Consider the following 26915-nt stretch of genomic DNA (forward strand, 5'->3'; position numbering starts at 1 on the left):
TAGGACTTGCTACCAAGGATTCGCTGATATTTGGCCTTTCCTTTCTTTTGTTAGAATGCAACTGTGACTGATTGCAACACTGTATTCACACCCTATTGTAATAAGCTTTGTATAATATATGCCTTATGCGGTACCATTGACAAGCTAACCACTCCCTGGTCAGTAATAGTCTGGTGAAATGGATGTAGCAACATTATATGTAAAGTTATGAACATAAGCTGAAATCATAATTGAAATGTGTTTACCAGACAAACCTGGGGAACGAATACCCTTGTTTCTCAAACACAAAGGACAAGTTGACATCACTAGCCAGCTGTCATCAAACCTGATGGGGCATCAAGTGGCCATTGTTTGGCAGGGAAGGGGGGGGGGGCGGAATGAACAGCTCTGCATCTTAGCACACAGCAGCATGAATCGTCCCCCACCACCAGACGCCATAGCTTTCCATTGGAAAGAACATTATCTAGGCGTCACTCCCAGGAAAACGCATTTCAAAGGAGGACTGAACTATAAACGTGAGGGGCAAAAACATGCCATGTTATCTCTCCCTATCAGATGCAAGAGATCTTTCCACTGCTCTATTGTGTGTGGAAATACAGCACCAGAAACGCTGTCTTGAAAGCAGACTTCAGCACTAAAAGTGCTGACCTGTCACCATTAGCTGAAAGTTGAAAGCAATTGAGATTTGGTCTTGTTTGAATTACTAAACTTGGAGTGATGACAGTGAAACAATGTTAAAGTCCATATAAGTGTATAATTTGTTTGATAATTATAAGAGTTAAATGGTTAATAAAGATGGTTTTAAGCATTAGAGCTAAGGAAAACAAACTGGCATTGTAAGCAGTCAGATAAATCCAAAATGGAGGTCTGGGAGAGATTCAACCAATAGCAAACAGGCAGGCTGAGGTGATACAAAGGTCACTCCAAAACCTGAGAAGAGGGGTTAGGCAGAAAACACAGGTCTTCAAACAGGTACAGCTTTGATTGACCAATAGCAGGCTTGAAGCTGATTGGTTCATGATAGGGATTAAAGAATCAACCAATCAGAACGGATCAAAATATGTATATAAAGCAGGGAGCAGCAAAGTTTTAACTTGTCTTGTGAGGGAAAAGGTACTGAGGTGTGTGGGGGAAGATAGTATTGGAGAAGATAGAAACAGGCGAGAAGGAAGACCCCTAAAAGAGCTAAATTGCTAAGAAGCAGAAAAAGCAGCTGGAATTAACATTAATGCTATTGCAGGACCAGTTGAAGGGAAGAAATCTTGAAGAAGTAAGCATAAGGACATACTCTATGTAACGTATAAATTTATATGTATGAGGTAATAAAGCTGGACAATTCTCTGTGTGTGTGTGATATGTATAGTTTTAATCTTTAAGAGCTTCCAGTCAGCATCCTGTATGTAACTGGCTATTGCACAGAGAATGGAACCATTTAGAGCTGTTTTTCCAGTTGCAGGATATTGCAATTTTGGGTACTTTAATATGCATCTGTGCTAACAGCATTTTGTCTTTGTTAAGAAAAGGGGTGACTTATTTCTTTGATATATAGTTTAGATCATCTGTGTTTTTCATTGTGTTTAGAGTTATTGTATTAAAAAAATCTTTTAACACTTTTTCTTTTTGTTTTTTGACAAATTACTGCCTAAGTATCAATCCTTTAGGAGGACACAGATACAGACTTTTCTCAAAGGCTAACAGTCTGTCCTCAAGAATCCTCCACAGGTTGGGTGGCAACCCCCCACTAAAACCCTGGCAATTCCTCTAGGGTGGACTAGCTCCTGGTAACCCACTAAACCAGATAAAACAGAATCTATTTACTGATCCAGGCAGGCCATTATAGCTGTGCTTTAGGTCTGATTTTGGGGTAACATCCATCTCATCACCTAAGACAACAAAAGAAACAGCCAAGGGATTTTTGGGAGCAGATCCTGGCCTGAGTGTTGTGAGAGTGCACTAAAAGCATGTGGGAAGGGATTTAACAAACTGGAGCTGATTCAAGGTGAAGTTTAGAAAACATTTTATCTTTATTTTTCTTGTAACCATTTCTAACTTTAATACCTCCATTACTTGTACTCAGTCTCTTAGATAAACTTGTTATATCCTTTAATTAAAACTAATCCAGTGTTGTGAATTGTTTTAGGTAACTTCATTGAAGGTAGCAGACTGTTGTATGCTGATCACCTTAAAGGGGCAACAGACAATATATTTGGACTGTCCAGGAGAGGGCTGGACACTGCAAAACACATCTGGAGGGGAAAAACCCAGGATTGGCAGTGTGTTGGGATCACCCTACAAGTAGTGACCAATGCTGGTGAAAGCCAGTATGGCTGGGGTGTTGCTGGCAGGCTGTTAGGGTCAGAGCTGTGGCTGTATGCGGGCACTCAGGATGAGACCTGCATGCTGTTTGTGAGGAGCCCAGGTGGGAAGCTACAGTAGCAAAGTGTTGGGAGGTACCCCAAGTTACTGGTCAAATGGTGACACAGCTCCTCACTGGTCTGTATAACACTCTACAGTAACCAAGGGGGGAGGAGAAGACACATACTATCTCTTTGCCAGGGTCACTGGCAGAATTCACAGCTTGCTTCAGAAGCTACTGCCCCATGAATTTGTGTTTGAAGTAGAAGGAAGGAGTCTGGGTCCCTGTGCAACCCTACTAGGCTAATCCAGTGTTACCAAAGAGGAGGTATGAAAAATAAGGTGCTCCATAGGAAATCAACAAACCTGAACTTTGATATTTTAACTGAGACCAAAATATACTTATCAAAAGATCACAGCTTATGCTCTGTATGAGTGGCTGTTTAAAAATGGGCATGTTTGCAAAGAGACTGGCCCTCAATGCTGTTCTCATTAAGTGGTGTGAGTTGGTAACTCCAGTGATCTCAACAGAAGTGCACAGGCACAAAAAACAGAGACATCAGTCAGGACTTTCCACTTGGTATCAAGAATCATTTGTGGTGCTGCCAGAGTGGAGCACATGAATCTTTAGAGAATTAAAATTAACCTGTTTCTGAGATGACATCTTTCATAGAATCATAGGACTGGAAGGGACCTTGAGGGGTTGTCTAGTTTAGTCCAGTCCCCTGCACTCATGGCAGGACTAAGTATTCATGTTGAGTTTCATCTTTGGACATTTTTACAGATATTAAGGATTTTTAATGAAGACACAGGCCTCAAACTCTTCCCTAATAGTCAGGGCTAAGGAACTGGAAGCTATCAGGGTCAGGCAGAGAAGGAAAGTTAAAGCAGGGTCTGGCACTGCTACAGCACCATTAAGCTGCTAGCCCAGGGATCAGCAAGCACCTTTCAGAAGTGGTGTGCCGAGTCTTCCTTTATTCACCCTAATTTAAGGTTGTGTGTGCCAGTAACACATTTTAATGTTTTTAGAAGATCTCCTTCTGTAAGTCTATATTATATAACTAAACTATTGTTGTATGTAAAGTAAACAAGGTTTTCAAAGTGTTTAAGAAGCATCATTTAAAGTTAAACGCTGATCTTATGCCACCAGCCTGGGGTTATGTTCATCTAGCCTGGTGCCGGGCTGAGAAGAGCCTGTGGCTGGGACCATGGGTTCAGGGCAGAAGGCTGGGTGTGTGGAGGGGTTCAAGGGTCAGAGCAGAGGGCTAGGGGGGTGTGGGGGTGCAGGGCAGAATGCTGAGTGTGGGGAAGAGTCAGGGCAGAGGTGCTCAGCCCATAGGGTGCTCCCAGCCCCCTCCCCTGAGTGGCTCATGGCACCTTTCCACCTCTCTCTGCGGCCTGTATGGAGCAGTGTGCACGCTGCTGCTCATCCCCCTTCCCCCTCGCAAGAGCCATCAACTGATTGGCTCAGGGAAGAAGTGGGGGACAGGGAAGCTTGGCTGCTACAGAACCAAGCTTCTGCCTCCTGCCCCCGCAGGGGAGATCAGTGGGGGGACTCACTTAGGCTGGGGGCCAGGACTGTGGCAGGCAGCTGCGTGCCGTGTTTGGTATGCATGCTGTAGGTTGCCAACCCATGCTAGCCCATCCAGGAGTAGCAGTGACTACTCTGGAGAGCACTTCACTGCAATTTGGGGAGAGGAAGGAAAGAGAAAGAGAATTAGAGTTTAGGGACATCCCTGAGGAGCAAACTACATCTAGGAAAAAACTTCTGAATTTAAAAAGCCCAGTGACCAAAACTGGGAATGTCCACAGGCCCTAGGTGTGGCTGATGTTTATGGCTCCTCTCCCAAAGGGCAATTTAAACAGTGCTACATCAGAGAATAAAGTAAATGGGTGACGTATCACAGAAGCCAGCAATCCAGGACAGGCTTGAGCTACTATGGAAGCAACACCAATGTGTGTGTGCATGGGGGGGTAAGAGACAGTAGGGGAGGTTTTATCACTCTTATGGATGATGCAAGGGTCCATTTTGGTGCCCACACTGACCCTATTGGGGCTTCAGAACCTAGTACTGCTGCAAAATGCAGCTTCCTTGCCTCTGGTAGTTTATAATCCCAGGTTCATTCCTTACCATCTTTGGAGCAAGACTACTTGTATTCCCCCTTAGGCAGCAGGAGGGGGCTATTGACAATCAGAGAATGCGTCTAAGTTACAATGAGAACATTTTAATTCCACCTTTAGCATTGCACCAAGTTGCTGCGGCTGCCCAGGTTTTCCTATGAGGTAAACTACCCCCCCTTATGTTGCTGGGGAGCCATGAAACAGAGGTAAGGATGCAAGAGATAAAGTCTGATCCAGCACAAAGCCAGTAAGAGCATAGGTGCTATATCAAGACAACACTATGTGCACCCTCAATCCCCCGACAAACAGGTAGTTAGCAGGCCAGGGCATCAAAGCACTCTTGGAAAAGTCATTAACCCTTCATTATCAATTTCACCCTGGGCAGAGGGTCAGTACAGAGGCCACGCTCCACTTACATCCTACTTAAAGATTTGTGTAGGACATAACTGATGCATGGGTCTATGATGCTCCCCACCCCGCTGTGTGTAACAGGGATAAACCTCTCAAGCACTGAGGGGATTTGAAAGGGAAAAGGGCTTTGGTCAAGCAGAGCCTCATAAACATGGGGGCAAGGGTGATCTATCCAATCCTGCTCCATTACAGTTTAATGCACAGGAGCAACAGTAGCGTGTAAACATGGACCTGGCCAGATTAAGAGCGTCATCCTGCCAGTAACAATAGACTGACCAACTGATATTAAGACAAGGGGCCTTTGGCATTAGGCCCCACAATGCCCTAGGAATTTCCCCCCACACACACACTTTAGGACGAGTTAGGCTAGAAGATTCCCATCCTCCCCTCCCCTCCTCAACCCTGATGACTGTAGATTTTGCCACTCCCATTTCAGTCCTGGCTCCAATTCTCCTTCTCAAAGACAAGCTCCACAGCTTCATTCACATCCTGCACCACATAAGATGCCTCCAGTAGGCTGGCATCCAAGCGGAAGTCCCGGTGCCCGTGGAACACAGTCTCCACCACGCTCTCGTGTGGGTCAGCAGGCACATCTCCATGAGGACTGTAGACCCCAGTGCAGACTAGAATTGACTTGCAGCTCTCCAACGAGATGTACCAATCCTCCTTCGGCTCAGAATGGTCCTCACTCTGGGGATCTGCCACCCCCACACTCCTCTTCACCTCAGCCTGAGCACGGGCCTGACACGCAGCCTTGAGGTAGCGATTGTAGATGTTTGCACCATAGATGTCAGACATTGGATTATCCCTGTACATGGCCATCAGATGAAGGAAAATCAGTTACTTCACAAGTTTGACTTGAACATAGGCAGGCTGGGATTGGTCCAGCATAAAGGTGGGTGGGGGAAGGCAAGGAATGAGCTAGTCAGGAACTTATATAGAATTGGGCAGGTCAGATCAGTGGCCTGTCTAATCCAGCATACCAACTCTAGCGGAAGCCAATGCCAGATTATTGAGAGGAACATGGTAACAGCCCTGAGTCCAGCCATTTGCACAATGTTGGTTAACGAGGAAGATACTCCTCCTTGTTCCCCCCTTTGCCCCCAAAGAATGTTTGATGGCCCTTGTCTGAAGTGGCTGTAAAATGTAATTACTGGCTGGTTGATGCTATTGCACTGATTTGAAATTCCAGAGCTATGCCACGTATCTCAGTCACATCCTGTAGCAGTGACTCAAGCAGGCTGACTATTCCAGTCAACTTCATGGAGATGCAGGGAGCTGTGGTTTAGTAACCTAATGCAGTTCAGATCAGCATTTAGAATAGGAAACTCCAGAAATGCCTCAGGGGTTTAAATAAATAAAGGTTTAAAAAAAAAAAAAAAAAAAAAAAAAAAAACACCACACCACACACACCACAAAAAACACCCACCAACTCCTCATAAAACTTCATTACAAAAACAGGGCTGAAGACCCTTAAGGAAACACACAGGAAGCGGTCTCTTACCCAACAGCATAGAGCCTGCAGATGGGAGATGGCCACCCTCGTCTTTCCACCTGCTGTTTGATCAGATACTCAGCATACTGGTAAGTGACAATGCTGGGTTTGCCTATTAGGGCCTCATACTTCAACTCCCTGCCAGTCACTTTTTTGTAGATGTTCTCCAAGCAGACAAGAAAGGTGCCATGGCCAAATCTGCCCCAGGAAAAAAAAAAGATTGTCGTCAGTGCCCCCTGGCCCTTTGGCATTTGCACAGAAGCCATTATCCATCTTACAGCTATGATCATCTCCCAAAAGAGATGAAACTCTACCCTGATCCACACCTACATGCAAACAACTTGAAGATAGAAGATCAGAAGTCCCCACCTTGCCATCCCTTCTTTTGAATTTACTTGGATATTAAATATGCAGAGAAACTACCCACCCCCAATACAGAAGCCCCTCCAAAAAGTGTGCATGACATGTTGATTCTCATGCTTATCTCATGTAGTCCTCATTGCTTGAGACCATCTTCCTAACTACTAGACATTGGAATAAAAATAAATAACCTACCTTCAGACTAGGTTGGCTTAGAAACAACAGCAGCTGCAGACATGGGCCAAGTCCTGCCTTTGTTATTTAAAAGTCAAGCTTTTTTTTTTTTTTTTTTTTTTTTTTAAATTTTCCACTTGGGATGAGATGTCTGGTGCTTGGCTTTGACCCAAGAGTGGTGAATCTTTTGGAAAGGTGTGAACTGAATTCAACCAGATGGCCCAGTTTATACAAAAAGGAAAGAAGAGAAGAGGCATTTTGCACTTAAATAAAAAGTGCACATTTTTCTGTCACCTCAACAACCCAAAAAGAGTTGAACTTCAGAACAGTGAAGTCACCTAATTGTAGTCCTTGACACAGAAAGCCATCCTTGCTAAATATGAAGGTGTTGGGTTTAGCAGTACTGAAGTATCTACTCAGACTTAGGCCCAATTTTGAAAATATTGGTCTGAGCTCCCAATGTAACTTTGAGGTCTCTCCAAATATTGCCACCCTTCAAACACTAGACAAACAAATATTTACTGTAACCCCACTAAGAGGTCTCCTAGCCTTTACATTACAGAGATGTGGTAATTAGGTCTCAAGCAAAGCTCATCAACAGGGTATCTGAATAAACTAAGCTAAATAGTGACCTTAACAAATATGCTTTTCACCTTGGCATCTTGGCTTCTGCCATCCACAAAAGATCCATGTTACAGGCAAGGACGGGTATATGGGGATATGGCACTGCTGCCGGCTCTGCCCCAGGGTTCCCATTGCTCAGGAGGACATCAATAATCAGCTGAAGGCTTGTCTCCCACCGGACCGGCTCCCCAAACAGAATCACCCCTGAAACATTTAAGAGATACGGTACATGGAAGTTCAGAATGGTCACCCATTCAACAAATAAAATAAAAGGAACTCTGTCCACTACAATATACTACTTCTGGAAGGGGACAAACAAACAGTGTGTACTACAGCATCTGAATCAGTCATTCCGTCAGGTGTCCTGTCACTAAACGGCTATCCAGCTGGCTTGGCTGAACACCAAGCAGGATAACATCATAAACCTGGACAAAGCATAGCACTTACCTTCTATGGTAGGGAAGTCAGTGGTTGGAGGAGGCTGCCGGAAAAAAAGAGCAAGGCTGGGTTAATAATACAGAACTAAACACATCTGGTACTGACATAATGTGTTAGTATCATAGAATATCAGGACTGGAAGGGACCACAGAAGGTATCTAGTCCAACCCCCTGCTCAGAGCAGGACCAATCCCCAGACAGATTTTTGCCCCAGATCCCTAAATGGGCCCCTCAAGGATTGAACTCACAACCCTGGGGTTAGCAGGCCAATGTTCAAACCACTGAGTTATTGAGAGCCAAGAATTTCAGGAGTGACTAGTCATTTTGGAAGCCCCCCTTTAGAAGTCTTCACGGGGGTCTGATTTTTCGGACAGGTGCTCAATACTTGCTGAAAATCAGGCCCCTTTTAGAAGTCTTAAATTGGCCACCCCCTTAAAAATCACTAATCATTCTTGAAAAATCTTGGCTGTAAACACTACAGAACAGTGAAGAAATACTGGGGGGAAGGGTGTGTATCAAAGCTACTGCAGCTCTAGCCTCTTCCAGCAGAGGCTATTGCAGAGAGCTATGTAAGAGAGCAGACCTTCAGGGAGCTCAGTAACAATCCCAACCTCCCCACAGCAGGAGTCAGTCTAATGAATGGTGTAAGATGGCTAGTTATAGATGATCTCACAGTTATTCTATCAACAGCCATAACATACAAATGCTATAATCCCAGGTCACCAAGTCTCACAGACAAGTTGATATTTACCAGCTCCTTTGGTCTACGGCTTTGATCAACCATGTCCAGCAGGGGAAATGCCTTCCTCACATCCTGTATGGTAACCACATTCCGGAACCCCACACTATTTCAGACAGTCAAGGAAGGAAATAGAGCCTGCTCTTTATAGACTATGGGCTGATTTACAAGACACCTAAGGGATTTAGGAGCACAAGTCTCAGTGACTTTCAGTAGGACTTCTGCTCCTAAGTCATGTACGTGATTTCAAACAGCTCACCCCAAGTTGTAAATCCCATTACCCTATAAAAGCTGGGTCATTTCCTTCCCCTACAGAGCCTGCTTGAAGTCCAATATTGACTCAGGGCATTACTTGAAGACCATCCAGAGCACCAGAGATGACAATTCAGATCAAATCCATTCACAGCAATTTCAGAAGTCTCAAGTCTCCAGAGCACAGCAGGACAGTGACTCTCAGAAACATTAGAGAAGGAGGGCTGCCGATTCAGACCTGGTAAGTGGGTGCAAATTCACTAACTTCAGTGGAATTGCACGTGCCTAGATCAACCCAGTGTGGCCTATTAGGTTTAAAGGTTAAAAAGAAAAAAAAGTCTGTGGTTAAACTTGTGCAAGAGAAAACATGTCAGTGATGGAGACTCCAATTTTTAAATCAAGATTGGATCTTTTGCTTAAAAAAATATGCTCTAAGAATTATTTTGGGGAAGTTCTATGACCTGTGTTATATAGGTCAGGCTAGATGATCACAGTGGTCCATTCTGACCTTGGGATCTATGAAAGAAGCTTTCCCACCAATAGTCTCTGGTAATGAGACAGGCGCAGCAGAGATGGAATAGATTCATAGATTTTAAGACCAGGGACCATTGTGATCATCTAGTGTGACCCTGCATAACAGAGGGAAATTCTCTAACTTGTTAAACACTGGTAGCTACAGGTCAGAATAGAACAGATATATTATGGCAAAGCTTTTGTGGGTGGGTTCTAGATTTGGAGCAGCACAGGGAATTAAAGATCAGACATATCAGCAGAGTTGGGGGAGCCTGGGACCCAATCAGCAGAGGAAAAAAGTACACTGACAAAATTGTGTAAGGAAAGATTGCACAGCATCTGCCTATAATATGCTTGACTGCTGCCTGGCATGGACTGTGTTATAAAAGATTACAGAAGCCAGGTGTCTTGCACCAATCACAGTAAAATGGAGGCAGGAAGCATGGACCATAACTAACCCAAAAATCAGTGCAAGAAGCAAAACAGGCCACAAGGGTGCATCCAGAAGAGAAACTCCAACTTAGTCCAAAGTTTCAAGTCTTCCAAAGGGTACCCTCCCAACAAGATGCTCAGAATAAATCAAAAGACCTTTTTCTGCTCCCCCACCTCCCGCAGGCTGACCACACAAGTGTCCCAGTATGTATCCAGATATCACTGCTCCCCAGGCATGGCCAACACAGCACAGTTGTGAAGCTCTGGTGGGACAAGCAGGGTCCACAGCCTCAGAACTGCAAAGGATACTTCCTGGCATTTTCCTCCACTGGCCCCTGCCCAGACACCAGCATACACTTCTCATGGAACTGATGGAAGAGATGCAGGGGGCTGTGGGAAAGGATCACTTGTTCTGGAGACACCTGCAGCAGGAAAAAGAGACCAGCGTCAGCAGGACGGAAACTCTCCATTCCCTACATAGCACTCAGCTGTTATCCCCTTTCCTCTCATTTCATTTGTAAGGGGGGGGCAGGGGAGAAGGGAACCACACAGCCTATCCTGAGGTGGACTACCAGAGCAACCCGCAGCTGCAGGCTGAGTTCCAGCTGGTTAAGCCAACACAGAGAAGAACTCTGCATCCACAACCACCACCCAAACCAACCTGCATACAGATAATACTCTACTCCACTGTATTCTATTCATCATGGCACTAGGAGCAGAATCTGAAATGGAGCTAGACCTCTGAGAACAAGGCCACCACACGTTCCATGCTACTGAATATCTTGGGCTAGAACCAATCCAGCACCATCTTTTGATAGCTTTCTTACCAGCCCCAGATGTCTAATGAACTAGGGACCATCATCATTTAGATAACAAGACTGGAGTGCTTAGCAGTGTAGGGACTGAACACATAGGGCCTGTCCAGAGGCATTTAGTCTAAATATTCAGCCACTATCCTTCTGAGCCTGGTGAATTAAAACACAGCTTTGAGAACTAGTCTGGACTGAACAGCTTTAAATCTTTGGACTCAATGGGTTGATCTGACAGCTCTAGAATGCTAAGTTGGAGAGTATGCCTGGCTACCTTGCTCCACTGGGTCTTACTTGCTGCTCTGATACAAGAAACACGTGGATGAATTAGCTCTATGGTAAGGTCAGAACTGGCAGCAGGGCAGTGCTGGTGTCAGCTGTGCAGCTACCTAACCATTTGGACTTGTTTTGTAGCAGCAGAATAGCTCCTTCCTCCAGCTCAGACATGACATTTTCAGTTACAGACACTGGGATAGGTGACTGGCCAGCTCAGGGAAGTGGAGTTGGGATACAAAGCCTTTTGACAACTACTGAGCATGTTGTTCTTGTGCAATATAGAGCTGGTCACTTGAAACTAGTCTGAGATCACATTTCATACACTCTGCCAAACAGCCATCAGTGGGGAACATCTTCCCAGGACCTCTAACTGGCTCTCTTGCTATTTACATGCTTAGTTTCTAATTTTGACTAAACTTGGGTTCTTCTTTTAGCTTTGGTTTTGCAATCCTATAGTGCTGAAGAAAGTTAAAAAAAGTGAATGACTGCTGACAATGGATTCCCACCGAGCTCCTACTAGGGGGACACTGATGAAGAGAGACATGGGATTTCTGCTGTTGAAGTGAAGAGTGTCCCACACGTGTACTCAGCATTTTTACCTGTGTAGCTTCAATTTAAAACCCAAGGCCTCCAACCAATGCCCCAGAACAGAGGAGGCTGATTCTCTTGTTACCTTCAATCCCAAAGCATCAGAGAGTTCCTGGGCTTTGACATGCTGTAAGCAATTTCCAGCATTTGTCACAAAGACTACCGGCACCCGGAGTTGTCCATTAGAGTCTACCAGTTTCCGGAAGGCCTCCTGGGCAGCAGGAATCACATGGCGTCCCCGAACAAGCACTCCATCAATGTCAAACAGGAACCCAAAGGTCGGAGGAGTCTGCAACATAAGCAGATTTATAGCAATTACTGCAGCACTGGGAAAAAACAGAAAGAGGAAGAACAAAAGGTTCTTTTAAAAAGTGACCAGCTGCTCCTAAAAAAAAAAAAATGAAGGCTAAGAAGGAGGAGTATTATTCCCAACCTATCCCAGGCAATAAACACTCATCCAATCTCACCACACGCCCTCTCCCCCCTTTAGTAAGAAAATGCCAACATGTGTAATTAAAGGGAGGCAACGTAGTCCAGTTTCTGAAAGTCTGGCATCTTAGCTTCATTCCTGACTCTAACACTGATCTCCTGTGTGAGGCTGCCCATCATCTGACCTCTGTGCCTCAACTTCCGTATTTGTCAAATAGATCTAATGACACTTATCTTTGTGAGCACTTTGAGATCTGTGGATGAATAGCCACATGAGAAGGCATGTGCTATTAAGAGAAATGAGTCTGAACCCGACCACCACCAGGTCCATATCTCCCAGTTAGGGGCTAAGTGAATAGATCCAATCTCTGTGGTTCCAAACCATCTCTGGCTTTTGCTTATTATGGTAGAGTGATGCAAACTGATTTGGACTGCACCATGCTCTGCTCTTACAGAAATCAAGGAAAAAATGCCCCTGGGAAGGAGATGAGATGGTCCAGAAGCATGATTACATTATACCTGCCAGTTGCAGATCAAAAGCTCCTTCAGCAAACAAGCTGCCATATTTACCCAATATCCAGGTGACTACCCAGGATTCTGGCTGCTCCTCTCCCAGAGCATCTTGCCCAGAGCCAGCCTTAGGAACATGCAAAGTAGGTGGCTATTCGGGGCTTCCTTCAGTCCAGCATAAGTTCTGTCACTGGGGCATTGATTTGGTCAGAACAGTGAGAAAATAAAAGCAGAGTGAGCTACAGTTACCTTCAGCCCAGTTCTATGGACAATTCACAGCTGTTAATATGTCAGAATGCATGACACATGACAGTGGCACCAGTTAACGTTGCACTAGGGGCTGTATAGAAGCAGCCGTCAGATTGCATTAGAACAGCCCAACCACAGCAGAGCACTAAGAGGCATTTTAAAGCATGCCCTTCATTAACATCTGTGTGTTCCTTAAGTGGCAGGCAGTGAGTGAACACTTTCCAGCATCCCTGTTAGAATTCTGCTCTACAAGACAGGATCAGGACAGGAGCCACTGCTCCCCATGACTTGTGACCAGCCTCCGTCTCCTCCTGGCACAAGCTGTGAGCTTGCACACCAGGCTCAAAGGGACAGATAAGAAGACAGAAAATATCATATTGCCTCTGTATAAATCCATGGTACACTCACAGCTTGAATACCACATGAGGATGTGGTCACTCCATCTCAAAGATGTATTGGAATTGGAAAAGGTTCAGAAAAGAGCAGCAAAAGTGATAAGGGGTATGGAATGGCTTCCGTATGAGGAGAGATTAATAAGACTGGGACCCTTCAGCTTGGAAAAGAAGTGATTAAGGGGGGATTGGACAGAGGTCCATAAAATCATGACTGGTGTGGAGAAAGTGTTATTTATTCCTCATAACACAAGAGATAGGGGTCACCACATGAAATTAATAGGCAGCAGATTTAAAACAAACAAAAGGAAGCATTTCTTCACAGAACACACAGTCAACCTGTGGAACTCTTTGCCAGAAGATGTTGTGAAGACCAAGACTATAACAGGGTTCAAAAAAGAAGTTCATGGAGAATAGGTACATCAATGGCTCTTAGCCAGGATGGACAGGGATGGTGTCCTTAGCCTCTGTTTGCCAGAAGCTGGGAATGGGCGACGGGATGGATCACTTGATTACCTGTTCTATTCATTCCCTCTGGGGCACCTGGCATTGGCCACTGCTGGAAGTCAGGAAACTGGGCTAGATGGACCTTTGGTCTGACCCAGTATGGCTGTTCTTATGCTTTTGTGGACACAGTCATCTAGTGTATTTTTAGTCAACAACTAAAAGGAGCCTCTGTGATGATTTTAAAAATAAAAATAAATCAATGAACTATTTCTGCTTGTTCCAGGACTAGGAGAGAAAAATCTCATGTTCTACTGCTACCCATTGCCTTAACTGGAGATTCTGGTGGCCTCATAGGAAACATTGTATAGTCCGCATGGAGCAAGTCACACTTTCAAAGCACTTTAGAGACTTGCACCAGCTGGAGAGGTTTTGGAGGCCCCTGTGACACAGCTGGAAAAGCAGAGGCAGAGACATGGGGAGTGTGTGGCACGGTCAGGAACTCAGCCCAGGAGTCCCACTCAAACCACTACGACTCCCCCCACCCCCACCAGGTTTCACCCCCCTTGGCCTCACCCACCAGCCGAGCCCCACCAAACAACGAAGCCAGCCGAGGTCTCGCCCTCACACCAGCCAGAGCCAGCATGATACGTAGCCCCCTGCTCTAGGATGACCAGATGTCCCAATTTTATAGAGACAGTCCCGATTTTGGAGTCTTTTTCTTATATAGGCTCCTATTACCTTCCCACCCCCCTCCCGATTTTTCGTACGTGCTGTCTGGTCACCCTACCCCGGCTCCGTTAGCTCCCCCCGCGCCCTGCAGTCTGCAACCCCCAGTGCCCGCCCAGCCCAGCGGGGCTCTTACCTCACTCACCCCGGGGGCGCTCACGGCCAGGCCCCTCTGGCTGATCGGAGGCAGCGCCCGAGGCCCCCCGCGCCGCCATCGCCTCAAAGCAGCTTTGCTCGCGCTGCGCAGGCAACCCAGGCCCATCCCCCGCCGCAGCCGCGAGCAGCCCCCACTCGCCCCCACGCCGCGAATCAGAGGACAGGAAGTGGGGGCCCATAAAGAAGGCAGACGCTCTCATTGGGGGAAACTACAACTCCCAGCATGCCTCACAGAACGCAGCGCCCATTCCATGGCCCCGGGCGCAAGGCATCATGGTAAGTGGTGATTGTGTTTCCGCCTCCGCCAAGCGGCGGCCGGCAGGGACGCTCCAGGACTCCATCTTCCAGAATGCAAAGCTCCAGCTCAGCGCTGGCAGGAAAGGGGGTTTTCCGTCCCGGGAAATGACGGGAACTGTAGTTTTTGTACATTAGCTTCTCCTCAAGCCGGCCCTGGCGCCCGCTGCACAGGTCATTATCCGGGCGGCGTGCCCGCTGCTGTCCCCAGCTGGCTCGCGCGCCTGCGAGCCCTGGAGAGGCTAAGGGTGCCAAGCCCCACCGCTTGGGTGGCACAAAGCCTCTTACGTCACGGTGCTGTGGGATGACGTTTCTCCGGCCCAAACCCTCATGGCGTCACAGGGCAGCGCGCACGGCCTGGCGGGGGCTGTTCTCCCCGCGCTTGAGCTCGGTGGTCGGGCGCCCGGAGCAGCCTTGTGGCCATTGTTGGCCGAGATAGAAACGCAGCCAGTGGGGGTGCGCACAGCCGCAGGCGGTGGGGAGAACGGGAGAGCCTAGGATGAGGAGCGGGGGAGGCAGCGGGAACTGGGGGCTCACACAGCGCCTGGTAGATGGCAGAGCGGGAACAGAGGTGGGAGGCCCACAGAACCTCCACGGGGAGTCACTGGAATTGGGAGGGGTGGGAAGGTGGCACACAGGGAGCTTGTGGGGAAGATTGCAAGTAACCACAGGTATGCGCGACGAGCTCAGCCTACAGAGGCAACAAAGTGTGCCACCCTCAACTAGCAAATACTTTCATTCTTATCACCATGCCCATGGCAAAGAGCAGCAAGTAGATTGTGTCCAGGCTGGTGATTTTTCATGATAAATTTTGAAAATCTAGTATAAAGGTTGCTTTGCAGATCCTGGTACATCCAGGGTAAAAAGCAGGATGAAAACACCGCTTATTTTCAGACCGTTGTACATCACATTCTAAGAACAGACCAGTTGTGAGTTCTGATACCCCACACCAGATGTCTCCCACCACCTGCAGAGATCACCCTGCATTTCATTCGTGCCAGGAATTCAAAGACAATGTTATTCTAACTGGCCAGCAGGTGTCACTTTGTACCACAAGAATACAATCACTGATGCATTAATAAGGTAATAGACGTTGGCGGTCACAGTTAGAGAAATTAGCATACTGTTGGCACTCAGTAAACAAACACTAAAACAGAAAATGCCCACCGATTAACTAAGTCCATCCCCATTGCAAGTCCTCAGAACGTATTGAATGTTAAACTGATATAAATGATCTTAGCAAAAGGCCACCTCTCTGGAAGCGGTAGCAGAAAGATGTCCAAAGTGCCTACATTTAATATGGGGATATATTTTAATAGTTTATAACAAAAACTGAAATTTTCTTGCTGTCAGTTTTTCAGGTCAGTTATGAGGACAGCCTCAGAATTTAATTTCCTATTGGAGACAGATATGGTCCCCATTAAAATTACAGGTTCAGTAACCCCAGATTGAAAGGGCCATTTCCTCCCAAAATATATTAATATTTTGTTAAAGAAACGTTGATTGGGTATGTATATTCTTGAGTATATTCTGCCCAGGAATCATATCAGTGAAAGTGAAAGTGGCTGGCATTAGGTAACACTTTCTTGAAGCTTCTAAATGCTGAAGTGAACTAGGGCCTTATGTTCAGCACAGAAGGGTGGGTGCTGGAACCATGTTCTAGGGGCAGATGTCTTTATGCTCATTACTCCATATGACTAATGCAGAGATCAGCCTTTTGTGCAATGGAGGTTGGTTCTGTGATGGGGGGTGGGAGAGGAGAAGCATTGCTCACTACAGAGTTATTGCATTTGGACAGGCTCCCACAAATGACGTTTGCCCTCCAGCCAGTTACAGCAAATGTTCCTGTAAAGGTGGGAAAAGGAGACTGTACCTATTTTTATAAATAAGACTATCCAACAAGCTGATGTTTGAATGCCATTCACGATCTACTACAACATGGCTGCCAAATATCTGCCCCCTCAACACACACCATCCATTGGCTGCTGAATCCAGATAATTCCAGCATCAGCCATACCTTGATTCTCTCATCTCTGCACTAAATCCCTTCTGGATCAATTCCCATTCACAGGATAGCGAAACTCCCATTAAGTCCAATGAGAGGGTTCTTTTTTCCTGTAGGGTGACATTGGGCCTTAATCCTCCTTCCCCACACAATGCAGCTGCCAAATTCCAGCTCCCACTCCACAGCACCCCATCATCGCTACCTTCAGAGTCTTCACCTCCACCACCCCACTGAAACACCAGACCTTTCTCTTCCTGGCTCCACCCATCACCACCAGGGCACTGATCCCATTTTCCCTTCTTCACTCTCAGCACTAGTGTTTAAACCCAGATTTCTCTTTCCAGGCCTGGCTTTAACAACAGACAAAGCAATCAGTTGCTTGGACCCCTAATTTTTGGGCTATGTATGGTCTGCAACCCAAGTGATTGTCCTATAGCCGAAGGAGTAGGCACAATAATACCCACCTGTAGATCCTTTCACCTGTGACCACCCTGCCCTCTTGGCCTTCTAGCATCAGCCTCAGAAGAGCCAGCATTTAAGCCTGATTTCCTCCTCCCACACACTGGCTCTAATGACTTGAATCCCTACCAGTGGTAGGACAGCCAGTTGCCTTCTGCCTCTCCTCCTCTGCACGGCCCTACATAGCTGCTCAGTCTGCACCATGCTCATCTAGTGATGGGCAAGTCAAAGGGAAAGAAAAATATACTAAAATACATTTCATATACTGTAATGACTAATGGGGAGGGCACTACCAGAAACTAATGACCAGCCAGAAATGGTGAGGGTTCACACCCATCCTCTCTATTAACAGACAGAAGATGCTTGACCCTCTTGTCAGTATTGAACCTATAACCCCTGAAAACACAAAGTTCAGAAGAAGAAGAAGAAAAAAAGAGAGAAATAAATTAATTACCTGATTAGACATTACAGGGCTTGTTTGCTGTTTGTTCACATGGCTGTGAGGTTCTGTTCAAAGAACTGGTTTTTTCCTAGCAATGAGAGACTGATACAGTGACCAAGGCCAGAAGGGTTTGTTCATGTATTGAGGCAGGCTGAGTAGTGGTTGCTGATTGGGCCACATCTCAATAATATTATGAGTTCAGGTGTGATGGTTAGAGGTGGGGCTGTGCTCTAAAGGTCAGCCACAAAAACTTGGAGCTGGAATTTATTCAGTCCCATTGTTGAGATTGTAGTTGACAGGAAGTTTAGATCTAAGGGCTTAACTCTTATTTTTTTCAACCATTTAAAAAGCAGCTATTTTATTTTCCTTCTTTAATGTTTTTATTTGCATGATTTGTGACATCAGTGGTAGGGTAACCATGTGTACCTTGTTTTAAGGAACCATCCCTTATTTAATTGATTTGTCCTTAGAGTGATTACCTGTCCCTATTTTAAGATGTATTGAAACATTAAAACTGATGAACTTCAATTGAATGTTTAAAATGGTACTTAATTGCATTGTAAACTTGAGGACAGTGGAAATGCACACTTGAGAGAAAATACATGATATGCTAAGGGACATGGTGTTTCACTAAAATGTTCCTTAAAATAAAGTATTTTTCCTTTGTGGTTTTCCCTTATTTCCATCCAGCATGCCCAGAATACAAGATGTGGGCCCTCGTCGTCCCTGACCCCACCACTGCCAGTGTGATCTCACACACAGAATGCATGTGAGATCCTACTGGCAGAGGTGGAGCAGGGTACTCTGCAAAATGGCCTCCTCTGTGCATGCTACAGGACAAAACCACGTCTGGTTTTACATCAGCACTGGACAGAGAACAAACCAGACAAAAACAGGACTATCTAGCTTGTTAAAACCAGACGAATGGCCTCCCTAACAACCACAAATGTGTCAGGCATTTCCTGGCTATTAGTGATCAGGGCATAAACATTTAATTTATTAAGGTACTTCCTAGCCAAGGCACTCAGGCCACTGTGCAACACCATACAAATATGATCACAATACAATACATTTATAATGAAGAGCTACCCACTTACCATTCAAACAAATAAAACCAAAGGGGAAATATTACAAAATATTGAGAGAGTGATGGGGAAAGGTAATAAGTGTGAGGCCGGCTGTAGTCATAATAAAACCCATTTGAGGCAAGTGGCAGATTAAGGCCCCATGGGTTTTCTGTTCTACAATATCTGAACACTTCCTGAGGATCCGTCTCAGCCCCTCAGTTCTTCCAGCTGTTCATTCACTGACAGGAAATGGTGTCCCCATTGATCATTATTGCTTAGGGCAGAGGTCCTCAAACTTGCTGAGCTGGTCACATGGTGCCTGCTCTTTTCTTTGATTCTAGCTAATAAACTGTTAAAAGAAGCTAAAAATACTGCTAATAATAATAAAAATACTGATGAAACATTTACTCCTTTGTAAAGAGCTGTGAGATCTACTGACAAGCAGCTCTGTATATTATTATTGTTAAATATTATTGTTATTCAATAATTCCTTTTACTTTCCCACATAGGCAATTGCTGTAGCTGCCACAGGAATCTTACGTGAACACACATGGGAGGTGAGGTGGTCCTGGCAATTGTAAATGGGACAGGAGGCGTCCATGAGACAAACTCTGTACTGGGATTTGGCACACACGTTGAACAAAATTGAGAATCCCTGATTTAGGGGCATGATTTTGAAAAGCCCCATGCACTTTCAACTCCTATTGTACCTCTCAGGATTTGGGCCTGGTCTACACTACGCGTTTAAATCGATTTAAAGAGCGTTAAATCGATTTAACGCTGTACCCGTCCACACTACAACGCCCTTTATGTCGATATAAAGGGCTCTTTAAAACGATTTCTGTACTCCACCCCGACGAGAGTAGCACTAAATTCGATATTAACATATCGGATTACGGTTAGTGTGGACGGAAATCGACGTTATTGGCCTCCGGGCGGTATCCCACAGTGAACCACTGACCGCTCTGGACAGCAATCTGAACTCGGATGCACCGGGCAGGTAAACAGGAAAAGCCCCGCGAACTTTTGAATTACATTTCCTGTTTGCCCAGCGTGGAGCTCTGATCAGCACGGTCTGATTGTCATACGGGGTGACGCGATGCAGTCTCAAATCAAAAAGAGCTCCAGCATGGACCGACTAGGGAGATACTGGGATGCTGATCGCTTTATTGGGAGACAAATCTGTTGTATCAGAGCTCCGTTACAGAACACGAAATGCCCAAAGCGTTCGAAAAATCTCCAGGCTACACAGTGCTGCGTGACAAGCGTAACAGGAACCAGAGACTCAAATGACGCTCATGGAGGGAGGACGGGGTATATGCGGACTCCAGCTATCCCACATATCAACAGCAGTCTCTGAAAATGTATTTGCATTCTTGGCTGAGCTCCCAATGTCTGTAGTTCAAAACACAGTTGTCTGCATGGTCAGGACATAGCTCCCTCCAGTTTTCCACCACATGTGAAAGAAGGGAAAGAAATCATTTCTTGACTTCTTCAGTCACCTATGTGTACTGAAATGCTGCTGTAACGCGATGCTACAGCAGTGAAAGAGCACTATCCGCTCCTCTCCCCTCCCGGGTGGTAGGACGCGTCCAATACGGACTAGGTCACCGTCTCATGAACCCCATGGCCTGATAATTGCTCAATATTCATTGAGGGAATGATTCTGGTTACTCCCAGTAGATTAGGAATACAGTGAGGCATCTTATCATAGGCAACTAGGGGCTTCAGCCCCCTCCCTTTCCCTGTTGTAAAGAAAAGATTTCTGTACTGCCATGACTGATCTAGCCGGGAGGTGCCTCCCCCTCATTTATCTCACTAACAGTTCTCTGTTCCTTAATTCCTGCATTCTTTTATAACTTCATGACACAAATGGGGGGGTGGACATTGTCACGTAGAGCCCAGGAGGTTGGGGGGGGGAAGCACATGGGTGGGAGTTGTCTGCAGGGGGCACCGCCCTGTGATATCTGACACGGATGCAGACTGGTGCTCCTGATACACTGGTCCTCTAATAACATTGCCCTTATTCTAGGCAGGATTGACTCTATTTTTAAGAAGACCCATAAGGACGGGTTGACTTGTCCAAGTGAGTTCAATCCCAATTTTGCTTTTGTGTTTGCGCCCCCGGCCGATTTTCAGCCAGTGGGCACTCATGCTTAGCAGCGGACAGTACAGAGGGGAGAGATAACCGTTCATCTCATTGCCAGTTTTCTCCGGCAGTAGGACGGTACGAACGGGGGGGACCAAGTACAGGTTATTAAAACCCCCATTTTTCTCTTTTTTTGGCTTTATTCTTGCAAAAGCAAGTTGAATGCTGCTGTGTAGCGCTGGATAGTATCGCCTCTCTCTCCGCAGCCATCCAGTTACACCTATGGTGCCGTGGAAAAAAAAAAAAAAAGGCTGACGGGCTCCATGGTTTGCGCGCTATGTGCGAGTCTTGCGGGCAATCCAGGAAAAACGTAGCTTGAGAAGGATTGTCAGCTAGATGTTTTCCCGGAAGAAGGAATGACTGATGACATTTACCCAGAACCACCCGCGACAATAATGCGATTCACCCAGAATTCCAAGGGGCGGGGGCGACGCGGAAACTATGGGATAGCTACGGAAGAGCTACCCACAATGCAACGCTTCAGAAATCGACGTTAGCCTCGGGACCATGGACGCACAACGCCGAGAATTACTGTGCCTAGTGTGGCCGCATGAAATCGAATTTATAATATCAGTTTTATAAAACCGATTTTAGCTAATTCAATATTATCCCGTAGTGTAGACGTGGCCTAAGTCTGAAGTCAAAAGATTTTTTTTAAAGAGCAAGAGACAGAAAGAAACCCACGGAAACAGATTTTAAAACTTATTAAGTTTATTAAATGTTGAAAGAAATAAAGTAGGAGTTATTACTTACTACGTCTGTAGAGCCCTGAGTATAATATGGAGGGTGGTGTCAGGATTCTTTAGGCACCATTACGAATAATAAACAATGGGTCACTCTAAACCAAACCCCACATCCAAACTACTTCTCAACTCTGAGGACATTTGAATTCTAACCTGAATATGTCTGACTCTTTGATTATAAGGAGTCAACCTAAATCCCTGGATGTTAACACACCTGGAGTTGGGGAGGTTTGGCTCTGGAGCCAGACTTTGTGGCCCATCTCTAATATAAGGCAAACTAAAGGAGAGGACTGTTCCCCAGCAGGGAGGCAGTGCAGGCCATTCCCCCTTCCATCTGTCACTCAAGAGAACTGGCTGTAGGACCTTCTCCAGGTGAAATTCATCCACTGCTATAAAGGTCTCTGGGAGACCTGATCCTGACATAAAGTACAGATCTTGTTCAAAGAGAGATACAAGGAGAAACATAGTGGAAATTCACATACAGAGAAGTCAGGGGCCTCCATTCAATTCACTTACTACATTAAAAACAAAGTCTGACTGAGATAGTGATGGGGAAGTGTCTACAAGCAGACCTAACCCAAACTGGGATACCTCAGGTGGCAGGGCAATCGCTGGACTGGTCACTGGTCCGAAGATGAGCCATTTAAGGCAACACTTCATTTATTTGCATTAAGCATCTGGAGAATTTCAAATCCCATCAGATCTGCACAGTATAAACCTTCCTATAATTATGAAGAGTACCATCCACTGAAAGGCTCCAGGCACTGAGAGCCTTGCACCACACTGACTGTCAAGAAGTAAGAGTCCTTGAACACTTACATCATGATTCATGACAGACATTTAACTGGATCCTTCATAGGAAGGTGGGGGTACACTGGTTGCCAGAGCTGGCAATGGTAGAGCAGACATTGCAGAGAATGCTTGCCGGTGATGGCTAGAGCAATGTTGCTGGCCAAAAGGCCATCAAAGATTCAAGCCCGCAGGAGAAGATAAGTATGGCATGTGTGTGCCACTACTGCTATTACTAAAGGCTTTTTGCCAAGGTAGAAATGGAGGGGATGCTGGTGAACCTGTTAAATAGCTCATTTCTTTTTTCACAGTTGTACAGAAATATTATCATTTTCACCCCTTCAAAGCTAATTCCCCACTCTGGCACTTTGAGTGCAGAAGGTGGGGGTCTGCAAGGATTCTAAAAATTAATACTGGCCATTCCAGGCTTGTATTAAACTCCCAAGGTTACAGCTTTTCTCTGACCTTGGATGAGTAAATGCTGCCACCACCCAAGTGCAGAACCCCTTTGAGAACCCAGGAAGGCGCACTTGGGAATTCCTTCCTGTGGTGTGCTATCAAGCTCTTCCTCTTCCCCTCCCCCTTGGGGAAGAGCTGAGGAAAAAAAAGGGAAAACAAATGTTGGCACCAGCTAATTAAACAACATATGCACAAATCTCTTAGGACACAAAAAATCCAATTCTGTTCTTTAAAAAAGGTGAACTTTATTAATAAAAAAAAAGAAAATACACGTGGGAACTCAGAAAAGAGCAACTATAAGGATTAAGCACCAAGAACAGCGTTCTTGAAGTCCAGTTAAAGGTTACAAGCAACACAAAAGCGCCTGGGGTTAGCACAGAGGAATCCCCAAGCCATAATGAAATAAAAGGGATAAACCTAATCGCGTCTTCCTAGACATTTCCTGATCTACTTACATATCTGGGGTTTTAAATGAGTAGTTTCTAGGTATGATACTGATGATTTTTCATACCTGGCCCAAGCTTCTTACAGCATAACTGCTACCCTATCCACCGCTCCCTGAGAGAACAGACAGACAAAAGTGGAGTCTTTTTTTTTTTTCAATTTAAAAAAGTTCTAGCCTTCCCATTGGCTCTTTTGGCCAAGTGCCCACTCACTTCCTTTTACCTATGCCTAGCAGTGAGACTTTTTAACACTTTACAGGTAGAGCAATTGGAGAACAGCTACTAAGAGGGATTTTATAGCTACTAGCTGGCTGGGTGTCCATAAAAGGGAGCTACCACACCCTTCATTTATTACACCCCTGTATCAAAGATTCACACCTAAGGGAGTCTCAACTCACTGGTGAATACAGGCTCCTTCTCCACTCACATGTAGCAAACTGAAATCCACTGAGCATGCTCAGAAGGATCTAAATTGAAACCAGTCACTAACACATATACCTTTTTCACTTCAGTTTCCCCAAATATTACAATAAAAGCATGTTTCACAGCCAGTGTTTATGATGTGGTGCCATAACTCACTCATATCAATACGGAATGAAATACTCTATCACTTATGAGAGCCACAATAACCCCATATTAATGAAAATGTGAACATATAACCAATAAAACTTGATTGGAGTTTAAGAGTGGCTATTGGATGTTCAGGAGGAAGGCAGAGATATGCAGGCTGTGGGTTATGATATGGAGGTAGTTGTGGTTGAGAAAGGAACTGATGAGTGAGGTATAGATGGTATGTTAAATGGACTTCATTGCTTACTTCTGCATTTTTTATGGTTTGCATTGGCGGCTGTGTGGTCTAGCAACCTTAAATTAACCATATTTTTTGCATGGGAATATACATACACAAAAATATGCTCCATGGAGTTTGGATTATTTAAAATTGTGAGTACCGTGCATGCACGCAATACAGCTGAACCACTTATTGTGGTAAATATATTTGTGCTCTACTGAAGCATTGTGACCGAGATTAGTGAAAATAAACACTTTGGCCAGACAGCTCAGGATAATTAGTATATGAGGTAATTAACCTGAGGTGGACAGACCTGGAAATGACAGGTCTACCAAGTCTTACGCATTGGAGAAAAAGACTCCGTTAACTGGGAACAATTTTAAGAACATTTTAAAGTCTCCAGAGCAGACCTTGAGCTGGAGTAAATTGGTGTAGCTCCACTAAAGTCAACAGATCTGTGTGAATTTACACCTGCTGAGGATCTGACCCCACAACTCTTATATTGAAGGGTTTTGCTAAATCCATTTAATTGAGACAGCCAACATCTGAATCAGAATTTTTTTAAGCCTTCCCTATTCAAAACTATCAGACCTGAAATCATCCTGGCACAATCACTTCTACTTCTGTAGTTTTTGTCACAGTTATTTCAAAGGACTCTATCTAGTTACAATTTAAATTGTGCTGTTGCTGCTTTGTCTTTCTTCTGCAGAGCTGATAACTGTGAATATCACTGGCACTGTACTGAAGCCATATTGAGGGACTAATTCTTTAATACATCGAAGATCTGATTGCTATGGACTCAGGGGCTCACTGAAGGCACACTGGGACCAGATCCTTCACTGGGATCTGCCAGTACATGTTGAATCCCATTGAAATCACGAGTACTTCATATGGGTACAGGGGCCTGTACTAGTAGATTTCAGTGCTGGATCGGTGCTTTATTTAATATGGATCTGAGATACCTCTTGAAGGCAGGGGTTCTTTTCCAATTGAAAAGTGCATTGAAATCCCTACAAAGGTGGGTCCCAGAGTGAAGTGCATCTCCTTTCAGCAATCAGTGCTTGCATTCTTTGCTGATCACTGCTTAATAAAATATACAAGTTTTGAAAGCATTTGTACAGGTCCATCAGCTTGTTTCTAGCCCTTACGTCTTGAGATGTCAGACATTAGACCTGGTTCCTCAGTCTAGCAGTACTATTTTGGCACCAGGCCCAGGGTCAAACATAACCAGTCACAGATCTCAGACAAGAATCGCTTTCAACCCTTGCCCTCCTGAAAGTCAAGGGGCTCCAACAGTGGGATGTTTGTACTAGCCGTTTCCTGAGGAGATATTTATTTTATAACAATGTGAGGCAAAATCATGAAGCCCTTGCTCAGGGAAAACTCCCATTCACAATAATTAAAAAGTGAGTAAGCACTTCACAATTTTAATGGTATTTTGACTTTAGTTACTTTGATCATTTACAGCACTTTCTGCTTCAGTTTTAAAGGCTCACTGCTCTGCTTCACCTGCACCCAAAGACATTAATGCATAGAGGTGTGGGCAATTGCTATTAACTATAATTGGCCAAAATCACCCAGCTCCAGGCCACAGCTTGAGCGCTGTTTGCTCAAGTGACATAGAAAAAGAATTCTCTCTGCATTAGCAGTAGCCCCAGTTCCCTCCACCGTGCAGACATTAGAGGAGCCTCCTCCCCACTACTGCTCCCTTGGAAAAGCATTGGAGAGGTCGGCTATAAACTGGTCCCATTTCTTCTGCCAGACCTGTTTGGCCTGGGCTTTCTCCTCTGGCGGCAAGGAGCTGTATCTGTGGGATCAAAAAGAGCGAGGATCAGACATGGGATTGGGGTGGTTGGGGAGGGAAAACTATTTCAAGATCCAAATCCAAAATGAAAAGGCAGGAAGCTAGGAAAGATTAACCCTTTGTGTTGCCTCAGATAAAGATTAAAAATGTCTCTGTCACCTATTCCTAGTGGCAGGAAGTACCAGATTTGTCCTCCAAACCCCTGTAGGATGTCTAGGATTGATACAAGCCTGGGCATCAGCTTTGGGAAAACAGACAAAGATTCAGGTGCAGGCCAGAATGCATTGGGCATATTGGCCAAGCCATCAGAGGATGCATAATGGGCTCTGCAAAATATACAACTAAGTAAAATTCAAAAAGACGGTTACTCACCTTTGTAACTGTTGTTCTTCGAGATGTGTTGCTCATATCCATTCCAGTTAGGTGTGCGCACACTGCGTGCACATTCGTCGGAAGATTTTTACCCTAGCAACACTCGGTGGGACAGCTGGGCGCCCCCTGGAGTGGCGCTGCCATGGCGCCAGATATATACCCCTGCCGACCCAACCGCCCCTCAGTTCCTTCTTGCCGGCTACTCCGACAGTGGGGAAGGAGGGCGGGTTTGGAATGGATATGAGCAACACATCTCGAAGAACAACAGTTAGAAAGGTGAGTAACCGTCTTTTCTTCAAGTGATTGCTCATATCCATTCCAGTTAGGTGATTCCCAAGCTTTACCAAGGCGATGGGGTTGGAGTGAGATGTGACAGAATGCAAGATTGCTGAGCCAAAGGCTGCATCATCTCTAGACTGTTGAACCAGAGCATAATGCGAAATAAAGGTGTGGACCGAGGACCAGGTAGCTGCACGACATATTTCCTGAATTGGAACATGGGCCAGGAAGGCAGCCAATGAAGCCTGAGCCCTGGTAGAATGTGCAGTGAGATGGCTTGAGGGAACATGAGCCAAGTCATAGCAAGTGCGGATGCATGCCGTC

At 45.4% G+C, this 26915-nt stretch overlaps 2 protein-coding genes across 3 annotated transcripts in view; both read right to left on the reverse strand.

The window, feature by feature from the left end:
* Nucleotides 1-4560: 4560 nt before the first annotated feature.
* Nucleotides 4561-14711, reverse strand: HDHD5 (haloacid dehalogenase like hydrolase domain containing 5). The gene is made up of 8 exons (XM_032796374.2): nt 14477-14711; nt 11673-11876; nt 10224-10336; nt 8730-8823; nt 7988-8021; nt 7570-7744; nt 6392-6580; nt 4561-5695 (listed from the first exon to the last, which is right to left on the reverse strand). Exons 1-8 carry the CDS (start codon nt 14600-14602, stop codon nt 5320-5322), a joined length of 1311 nt encoding a protein of 436 aa, XP_032652265.1. The 5' UTR covers nt 14603-14711; the 3' UTR covers nt 4561-5319.
* An 8530-nt stretch (nt 14712-23241) lies between these two features.
* ADA2 (adenosine deaminase 2) overlaps nt 23242-26915 on the reverse strand; it is a 40682-nt gene continuing 37008 nt past the window's right edge. For both annotated transcript variants that reach the window (XM_032796391.2, XM_032796390.2), the window contains one exon: nt 23242-25943. In XM_032796391.2, the coding sequence (XP_032652282.1) occupies nt 25835-25943 (109 nt within the window). In that variant the 3' untranslated portion in view covers nt 23242-25834. The remainder of the gene's footprint in view (nt 25944-26915) is intronic.

The sequence above is a fragment of the Chelonoidis abingdonii genome, chromosome 1 (assembly GCF_003597395.2).
Source record: "Chelonoidis abingdonii isolate Lonesome George chromosome 1, CheloAbing_2.0, whole genome shotgun sequence".
In the NCBI taxonomy this organism is placed as follows: domain Eukaryota; kingdom Metazoa; phylum Chordata; order Testudines; family Testudinidae; genus Chelonoidis; species Chelonoidis abingdonii.